Genomic DNA, 10,910 nt, shown 5'->3' on the forward strand with positions numbered 1-10,910 from the left:
AGTTACCCTCAGGTGAGACTCAGTTAAGTTAAGTGTCAGTTAAAAGAGGATGACCTTTAAAGTGGCAAGGTGTGATCATCAGGTCTGGGCGTGTATATTGTACACACACACACACACACACACACACACACACACACACACACACACACACACACACACACACACACACACACACACACACACACACACACACACACACACACACTTACGGGTCCTTCTGTGAGCACACACCCATGAATGAAATGAGTGTGTGTTCTGTTGCGAGAGTTCCATGCCACAGTAATAGCCTTAAATAGAAGGCTGTCTCCCCTCTGACTCACTTGCTCAGTCCCCCAAAGCTGTGCTTTCCTTCTCTCTCTCTCCGTGGATCGGAACACCAGATAAAGCCAAGGTGAGTGAGGCATGAATGTTCATTGTGATTTTGGTACTCAGACATATGTAGCAAATGTGAAGTTTGTTTTCAAGTGTGTGTGAGAGACTGGCAGGTTTGATAGGGGGTTTATTCCAATACTGTGGTTGAGAGATAAACAAGTGCCTCTTTTCCATTGTTGACTCACAAGATGACTCACAGAGAATGGTAAACCTGCTCGAAGTAGTAGCTTCAGAGTTACAATTACGATATACGATTGAGTTACAATAAGAAACTGAGGACTCCAGGCTCTTTTATTAGTTTGTTTACCAATACCTGCAGTCCAGATAAACTTAGCCTGTTTTACCGTACAACTGAACCGCCTTCTTCTGAACCTCACTAGCTTCAGATGTTATTTGGGTTCAATCGCTACTGCATAGTCAAACAATGCTAAGGTTAAGGTTAAGGTTAAGGTTCAGGTGAACCTCTATCATGAAAAAGGGAGATGTGTGTTGTCAATGATGCACATCTCCCGAAACATATAGACAGAAAGCTAGTCATACAATAACTACAATGAATATGCAAAAGTTAAAAGTTTGGATATACCCTAAATAAGAAAGGAATAAGCAAATATAATGCATGAAATACATAAAAGACAATTGCATTTTGCAGATGGGTTAACTTAAGTGTAATACAATAGATATTTGTATCTGCTATTTTGTGCCTGTGCTGCTGTCTGCATACCTGTTGTTGCTTCATATTGTGGTTGGTTTGGTTGCAGAGGCGACTCTAGGTTTAAGCTGGGGCCCCAAGCGAAATGTCAACTTTTGACAGAAATTTTCCACTACAGTACTGTAGTAAAGTGTGAGCTATTATTCATCACCATCCAGGTGCTTGGGGGCTCCAAGCGGCTGCCTGTCTAGGCTGGTGAGAAGACGCGCCTCTGTTTAGTTTGCAGTGGCATGCTCTTTGGAGTCGGTCTTGCTCTGGCTTTTTGGATATTCAGCACTGGTGTACCTCTGGCTCCCAAACACTGCAACCTGAACACACGCGCACACACACACACACACACACACACACACACACACACACACACACACACACACACACACTCACAGACACACACACACACAGACACATAAACACATACACGCACACACACACTTCTCTATTCTTCAATTCTATTGTATTCCATTCTATTTCCAATTCTCTTCCAGACATGTCTAAGTCTAAGCTGGAGACGGCCATTGTGTCCATCGTGGAGGTGTATGAGGAGTATGCCCAGAAGGACGACCAGAAGTTCCAGCTGAGTCAGGCGGAGCTCAGAGAGCTGCTCGAGAAAGAGCTAAACAGCCCAGAGTTGCAGGTGTGTGCTGTGTGTGCTATGTGTGCTGTGTGTGCTGTGTGTGTGTGTGTGTGTGTGTGTGTGTGTGTGTGTGTGTGTGTGTGTGTGTGTGTGTGTGTGTGTGTGTGTGTGTGTGTGTGTGTGTGTGTGTGTGTGTGTGTGCGTGCGTGCGTGCGTGCGTGCGTGCGTGTGTGTGTGTGTGTGTGTGTGTGTGCGTGCATGTGGGTATGTCTGCTTTATCTGTGTACACTGCCCACACATCAAGTGTGAGCAGGGCTACTGACAGCTTTGCCCAGGCCCAAGACAAAGTCCTCTGAAAGGGCCTCCCCACCCAATGTGTACAGTGTAATGAGGACCCAAATCTGGGCCCTTTCTTTCCCTGGGCCTGGGACAACTGACATCTTTGACACCCCCCGCTGTCGGCTTGTCTGAGTGTGTGCATCAGTGTGGTAATTTTCTCTGTGAGAGTTTGGGTGCATTCCATTATGCGGCCTTCCGTCCTCCACTTGTGCTTGTGGCCTCGCCCCGCCTCCTGGCCTCGCCTCCGTGGAGATAACAATAACGTTTCCCCACTGTCTCCCTAGCCACAACAACTTTTAGTGGACTGTTTTTCATCCACCAACCCGATTGCCAATGAGAAAATAACATTAGAATTTTCATTAATTTTCTGTCGTCGGTGACATCATCATGAGGTCACAAGCATGCAAGTGAGCAAGGGAGGACGGACGTCGGTATATTGGAATGCACCCAGTGTATCCTGCTTTCTATGACTGAATGACTACTAATGCCTCTCTCCTCTTTCTATTCCTTTCTTCCTTCTCTTGTCCACCCACACAGGGAAAAGTGGACCCCGAGGACATCGAGGAGGCCATGGGCAAGCTGGACAAGAACCATGACGGCAACGTGAACTTCGGAGAGTTCTCCCGGATGGTGGCCGTCCTGGCCCGTGGCCTGTGGCGCGCCAAGACCGGCAAGGGCAAGAAGAAGAAGTAAAGAAGGGAACAAGTGAAAGACGAGGGATAGACGAGGGAAAGCGGGGCTGATGGCAACTCACAGAGATGTACATAATCTATCGTTAAACGTGGTCTTACAGTGAGCCTGAAGCCTGTTTTCTTGAAATGTACATTGCAAAATACTTGCTTGTGTCAATAAAGTTTACATTTGATTACAGTTGTCATGTTGTGTAATATCTCTGGTGAATACTTACCTAGGGGTGTGTGTGGTGGGCGTAGACAAAGTCTCACGGCAGAAAATGTTTTTGTCTGGCAGGTTGGCCTAGTGTTAAGCACCATAGGGGATAATTGTGACTGGGCAAGGATTGCGGCAGACCAATCACTGAGCTCTATCTGTATAACATGCTTTTATTCCTATTTTAACCCATTGATGCTGGATGTTGCGTTGCACAACATTAGCCCTGTCGCTTGGAGCTGCATTACGCAATATTCAGGCTCATAAGATTTGAGACAACTTCATTAAAAATCTTTGATTTCTTAAGATGAATAAACACATTCTAATAAAAGATGAGGGTCTTAACGTTTAAATGCAACTTATTGCATGTTTTTATGTGCTTCAGAGGCTGAGATATTTAGGTTTTTATAGGCTGAGGGAAGTTTTTCTTAAAAAGGGCTCAGGCATTCAGCACCCTTTTTTGCAGGTGCCTTAGGCATCAATGGGTTAAATACCTGGACCTTTGCCATGCAATGATGAAACAGGATAGTTCAGGGTTGATCCTCACCATACAAAGTCTGAATGACATGGTAACAAGCCCAATTTCATGTTTCACCAAACTGCTACTTAATCCCTCTGAGAAGTCTCTACAGGAAGTTGAATTGACTAAGCTAGAGATGTGTTGTAATGTCTACAAGGGTGTTAATCCAAACTTTTATTCTAACACACACACACACACACACACACACACACACACACACACACACACACACACACACACACACACACACACACACACACACACACACACACACACACACACACACACACACACACACACACACACACACACACACACACACACACACACACACACACACACACACACAGACACACACACACTACTGGCATTGTCAATCAAATATCCCACTCATGCACACATGCTATTCCCTGAAATTCTGATGATTTTCTGGCTTGTGTCCTGGTGGACGTTAGGTGAATTTAGATGCATAATAACAACGCACTACGTCATTATCACAGTCACAATGGTAACCTGACCCACTGACTAATTCTAGATACATAATAGTACTATGTGTGTTTTGTGTGTGTTTGAGTGGGGCAGAGTCCATGTGTGTTTGGCTCCCCTTGCAGGCGGTACTAGAATGGGTAGACACACACGCACGCACAAACGCACGCACGAACACACGCACGCGCGCACACACACACACACACACACACAGACACACTTTTTTGACCTGGGTTTATCCATCAATATGTTGGTCTTCTTGCACACTGCGTGCGTGCGTGCGTGCATGCATGTATTTATCCATCATTATGTTAGTCTTCTTGCACACTGTGCGTGCGTGCGTGCGTGCGTACGTGCGTGAGTGCGTGCGACATGTGTGTGTGTGATTATTGACAATATCTTATATTTAGTTCTAAATGCACATTGGAGACTGGTGAAATACATTTTCAGCCCTCTGTGCTAACCCTGTTACATAGATTTTTGGCAATATAGAACACTTGACTTGACTTCCCAGGTCAAAAAATGTTGTACTTAAGTGTATTTTAAATATATTTAATTTTCGATAAGTATATTTTAAGTACACTATATTTTTTAAGTACAGTAGGGCCTACGTAAATATGTTTTTAAAAATATACTTATAGTTGAGTGTATTTTAATCACATTTTAAACACATTTATATTCTTAAAGTAATGTACTTAAATATAGTTTTAAAAAATATAGTATTAATGTATTGTATTTAAGTGTATTTTAAATAAGTGTATTTGTAATGTGCTAAAATATGTTTTTAGAAATATAATATTAGTGTATTACATTTTATGTGCATTTTGAGTGTATTTTTATTTCTAAAGTAATGTGCTAAAGTGTGGTATTAGAAAATATACTATTAGTGTATTGTGTATTGTAAATGCATTTGTATTTTTAAAGTAATGTACTAAAGTGTGGTATTTGAAAACATAATATTAGTGTATTGTATTTAAGTGTATTTTTAAGTGCATTTGTATTTTTAAAGTAATGTGCTAAAGTGTGGTATTAGAAAATACACTATTAGTGTATTGTATTTTAAATGTATTTTAAATGTATTTCTATTTCTAAAGTGATGTGCAAAAGTGTGCTATTAGAAAATATACTATTAGTGTATTGTATTTAAGTGTATTTTAAGTGTATTTGTATTTGTATTTATCCAATGGATATTTCTCTGAGCTGTGAATGCTGGCTTGTTTCATGCTAATTTCATATTCAGTATTTAGGAGGCCCCTCACAACTTTCTGAAAAAACTTATTCATCATAACAATATAGGCCTAATAATAACAATAGCCTAATAATCTAAAGGGATCCCAAAGGCTATATTTCCTGCGGACTCTAAAGAAGGCCCAGCTAGCATCGAGATCTGCTCACTAATTTCTACAGGTGTACAATTGAATCAGTGATTACATACAGCATTACATCTTGGTACACCAGCTGCAGACACGACAACAAGAAGATGTTACAGCGCATTAGTAAAACAGCAGAGAGAATTATTGGTTGCCAACTACCCACATTTGAGGAGATCCACCACACACACTGCACAAACAGAGCAATAAACATTTTTAAAGATCACACACACCCTAGTCACAGGCTCTTCACCATGCTACCATCTGGCAGGCGCTTTAGGACTCTGCGTGCCCGCACTACGAGAATGAAGGACAGTTTATTGCCATCAGACTTTTGAACTCAATACGTCACCTGCCCCCCCTCAATACTTCTGGACTCTCTATACTGTGAGATGCATATGGATCTTTATATATTATTTATTTACTGTTAATATATCTTTTATTTTGTGGGCATGTGTGGGTTGCTTCCAAACAGAATCTCACTGTATTTATATAGTGACAATAAAAGTACTCTACTCTCTACTCTAATAGGCCTATGATATAATAGGCTATATTACTTATATTATATTTTATTATGTTATATTAATAATATAATACAGTAAAATATAATATAATATGATAACATATACGTAATATAGCCTAATGGGATATAATAAGTTATTATGTTATATTGGGCTATATGGTTTGATGGGCCCCAGAATATTTTCACATTTCAAAGTGGGCCTTGGCATTCTAAAGTTTGAGAATAGCTGTGATATAATTTTGAAAATCAACATGAGTCTGGGTGGGATCTGAACTCCCAACAACCATATTGCTAATCCAGCACCTTTACCATTGAACCAAGCAGCTGCCTGTCAAGAGCATTCCAGCAAGACAATATCACATTGCATTGAAGAGCTGAACAATAGACTTCTAGAACGGTAGTGTAGTGCAGCTGCTCGTTAAGAATAGAATGTTGAGAAAAAGTGACAGTTGAGATGGAACCCTGTATTGGCAGCACCTGTTCTGATTGACTGTATGGCAGTTAGTATTGTGCTCTAAGGCAGAGGGCAGAATCAAAACTGTTTCTAGTTTTTAGATCGCTGTTGTTAGAAAACTAAAAAGAATTGGCACATGTCCTTCGCACAGATTGGAGTCATACGTGTGATCTTTCTACCAGTCCTTGAATGAAGTTTATAGGTTAAACGGTTCAGTCACAAATGTACCTCTTGTTGCAGATGACCTGACCTCTACAGAGAGACATTTAAAAAATTAATAGGACCCAGCCATTGGAGTTTTTTACACACCTGCCATTTAAAAAGTAATGGGAGTTGGGACATGATATTTTCACCGTGTGGAGTCATCTTCTAGACCTCGCTAACAACGCGTCAACTAAACTTCTAGGTGAAAGTGTTGATGTTTTATGAACGAAAAAGCCTCATAACACTCTGATCTGTAGAGTGACGGAACACTCTCTCCTGGAGGTTCTACCATTGTTTTCTATGGGGACCTTGGAATTTGCACAAAATCACCAAAAACCAAAAAACGACAAGAGACAAGGACAAGCTATAGCAGAACAAATGATCTCCAAGCCGAGCCAGTGTTTGAACGGTGTCTCTATCTCGAAAGGCCTAGGAGGAGATCCATTTTCTTTTTTTACAGCCCTGCACAAGAGAAGCAACAAAGCATAACTAGATTGCATTCTCACAGGAAATGCTGGAAGCGGGCTTGCCTTTTGGGGGCAGAGCTGAGCAGTTTTTTTAAAAAATATCTCTTTACCTAAATTAAAAACAAACTACTATTGAGAAAACAAAGCTAAAAGAAATGTTGGAAAAATCCATCCACCCAGTCAGAAGTTATGGGCCAAACAATTCAAACATCTTGGATTCAGCCATCTTGAAACTGTTGTAGCTCCGCGTTTTGGGGATATACTAAATGACATACATGCTATTTTAAGTTGGCTAAGGAACACTGCATATAATTTTGAAAATCAACATGGGTCCGAGTGGGATTCGAACTCACAACCTCCATATCTCTAATCCAGCACCTTTGCCATTGATACTAAATGACATACATGCTATTTTAAGTTGGCTAAGGAACACTGCATATGATATAATTTTGAAAATCAACATGGGTCTGGGTGGGATTTGAACTCACAACCTCCATATCTCTAATCCAGCACCTTTACCATTGATACTGAATGACACCTTTACCATTGAGCCAAGCAGCTGGCTGTCATATTCCAGCAAGACCATATCACCAGAGAGAGTAGAGAGAGAGAGGTTCCATTGGCCCATTGTTTCCGGGTTCTATTATTGCAAGTGGGAGGGGGAAACCCCCCCTTAGGCAGACCTATCTACTGTTCTATTCATTGTAGGAGCATTATGACACGCCCCTTTAGGCAGACAGGAACCTGGTCATGTTAGGTGCCCATAGAAACCTATTATGTTGGCATATCTCTATACTTAAAGAATCTCTGATATTACATTGCATTGAAGAGCTGAACAATAGACTTCTAGAACGGTAGTGCAGCTGCTCGTTAAGAATAGAATGTTGAGAAAAAGTGACAGTTGAGATGGAACCCTGTATTGGCAGCACCTGTTCTGATTGACTGTATGGCAGATAGTATTGTGCTCTAAGGCAGAGGGCAGAATCAAAACTGTTTCTAGTTTTAGATCGCTGTTGTTAAAAAACTAAAAAAAATTGGCACATGTCCTTCGGACAGATTGGAGTCATACGTGTGATCTTTCTAACAGCCCTGCACAAGAGAAGCAACAAACAAAGCAAGCATAATAAACTGTACTTAGGGATTACTGTACGCGGGACTTGCTCTGCAAGCCTGCTTAATAATAAATGTAGGCCTACTTAGAGATTACTATAAGCGGGACTTGCTCTGCAACAAATAAATACAGTAGAGCCTACTGTAGGCTACTGGCTACATTGTGGATCAGATATTCCATTTATAGGCCTATACAAATGCTATTCCAAGCAGACCTAATGACAGAGTTCCCTGAAATTCTGGAGTGTATCCTGGTGGACGTTAGGTGAATTTAGATGCATAATAACAATACACAACGTCATTATCACAATCACAAATGGAAACCTGACCCAGTGACTAACCCTAGATGCATTCTATGTGTGTTTTATGTGTGTTTATGTGCGCACACACAAGCAAGTCAAGTCTTGTCCATTTCTTCTATATAACTGACATTACAAGTGCAAGCAGCATTTTTAAAAACGTTCTAGGAGATTTTCCTCTCTGTGTAACCTCATCAGCCTCATCAGCCTGGTGTGGCACAGTACACCTCCAGCAGATGGCGCTAGATGGCATTGTACCATCACTCTGGTTCATTCGTCAATGAGCTAGTGATGTACAGAGTACACAAAATCAACAGCATTCTGTGCCACACAGTACAAAAAAATCAATGCAGACACACCCTGGATTAGGAAGAAAAGGACAACGGATTTGAACACAAGAGCAGAAAAGACTGACAAGCCCAACTAGAAACAGACAAGGAGATAAATATATGAAAAGACACATAATATAACCAAGTGTTCCTCATGCTTATGAGCAGTCATGATTAAATTGTCACCTGCTTTCTAAGTTTGAGATTCGAATGGCATTTGTGAATACAGATCAGCATCCTTTGTACCTCAGCAATGACAAATCGCAAGATGTCAAGGCATGTAACAAAAGATGGGTTGCATCATGTTGTGGCATGCTGCAATGAAAATGATTAGCACTAGGCCCTATCGTGGCTTAATGGTAGGGCAATCATCTACTACGGTACTTGGCCGACCCGGGTTCGATTCCCGACCCGGGTCCTTTACCAGCCCTCCCCCGTCTCTCTCTCCCAACTTGCTTCCTGTCTCTTCTTCACTGTCCTGTCATATAAAACACCAATAAAGACTTGTAAAGCCCCCATAAAAATACTTGAAAAGAAAAAGAAAATGATTAGCACTAACTATTTATTTTTAACATTCTTGTCTTGACATATGAAGCCAGCTCTTCCTCTCAATGAACACGTGTTCATAGAGTATTGGCCACCATTTTGTTTTTTATCTGTTTCCATAATGTCACTAAATGTCGGGGATGTGTTTAGACAAACGGCTCCATGCCTGCAACTGAAGCATGTCGTGGCATGAAGCGTGATATGAGAGCTATTCCAAACCTTGGTATACTGTAGATGGGAAGCATGCAACAGTGTGACAGGTGGCTTTGCTGGATTCCACATTCTGACATCAGACTAAAATGAAGCTTTAGTAAAACTGGCAGCATGTTCAAGATGGGAGTACATTTGGGCCACTATATCTTTGTGGTTCTGGGTAAAAATGATCTGACATCCAGCTTGTGACTTGATTGGACAAGGTTATGGAGGACCTGAGGTGTGTGTCACAAATATTAGGTTTCGGGTTATGAAACTTGGGTGTGTGTGTGGGTGGGTGTGTGCATGTGTATGTTCCTTTGCATTCTGTTAAAATATCATAAAGCTTTCATCTCTGCAAACTAACCTCATCCCACCTTTACACCATATTTTGGGCTTCCTGCTTGGTACGTTGCAATAAACTATTAAGAATCCAACTTAAAGGGACACTGTGCAGGAAATGGTCAAAAAAGGTACTGCAACTATGCCGCTCATTGAAACTGGGCTGCCTATTGCCAAATTTGATCTTTACATGAAAGTTTACTCAGTAATAAACAAATATTTTCTAGTATGGTCCAAGTACAGTAATTTTTGCAGCTAAAAATGGCTATTTTTGGACATTCAAAATGGCGGACCATGGAGAAGATCCCCCTTTTCATGTATGAAAAGTGCAATTTTTCCAGTCATAATGAAAACTTGATGCTGGTGGTAAGTATTGATGAAAAATGTAACATTAGTGAATGGGCAGCATGAATTCTGGAAATAAACAACTAAAGATCTCACACAGGGTCCCTTTAAAGCATCTCTTCAAATTAATCTTAATCTCATGAAATCGTCGTAAATATATGATACACGTCACCAAAATCACTCCCTATATCATACAATGTTTGGTCACATTCTCTTCAGAATAATAATAGTATTTAGTTAAATTGATCAATAATTGTGGCAGTCTTTCTGGGAATTGCTTAACTGCTGTTCTACAGAGTTGCTATAAACGTAATCCTTTAATTTTAATTTACCACGCAAACACACAGACTCACACACACACACACACACACACACACACACACACACACACACACACACACACACACAGACACGCACGCACGCGCACACACACACACACACACACACACACACACACACACACACACACACACACACACACACACACACACACACACACACACACACACACACACACACACAAACACACTTGCCTCCACTGTACAGATATCTTGGTCAGGTTGTTTCATGGTTTACCTCCAGGCCTTGTGTGTCAAATAGGGATTTTGCAGCTTTTCATGATTCGCACGGAAGGATTAATATACTTTTTTGGCCCATGAGTGGCACTCAGACATTGACATTTGGCAGTGAGTGCACACAATACACAGGAGTTGGGAGACAGAATAAGAGAGAGCAAGAGTGTTCAGATGGAGAGAGAGAGAGAGAGAGAGAGAGAGAGAGAGAGAGAGAGAGAGAGAGAGAGAGAGAGAGAGAGAGAGAGAGAGAGAGAGAGAGAGAGAGA

General features: G+C 41.2%; 1 protein-coding gene across 1 annotated transcript; it reads left to right on the forward strand.

Moving 5' to 3' along the window:
- Positions 1 to 272: 272 nt before the first annotated feature.
- On the forward strand, positions 273 to 2,869 carry s100w (S100 calcium binding protein W). Its single transcript, XM_063198265.1, has 3 exons — positions 273 to 391; positions 1,567 to 1,715; positions 2,532 to 2,869. The coding sequence occupies exons 2-3, from the start codon at positions 1,569 to 1,571 to the stop codon at positions 2,685 to 2,687; spliced, it is 303 nt and encodes a 100-aa protein (XP_063054335.1). The 5' UTR covers positions 273 to 391; positions 1,567 to 1,568; the 3' UTR covers positions 2,688 to 2,869.
- Positions 2,870 to 10,910: the final 8,041 nt, after the last annotated feature.

This window comes from Engraulis encrasicolus, chromosome 5, assembly GCF_034702125.1.
Source record: "Engraulis encrasicolus isolate BLACKSEA-1 chromosome 5, IST_EnEncr_1.0, whole genome shotgun sequence".
Taxonomy (NCBI): Eukaryota; Metazoa; Chordata; class Actinopteri; order Clupeiformes; family Engraulidae; genus Engraulis; species Engraulis encrasicolus.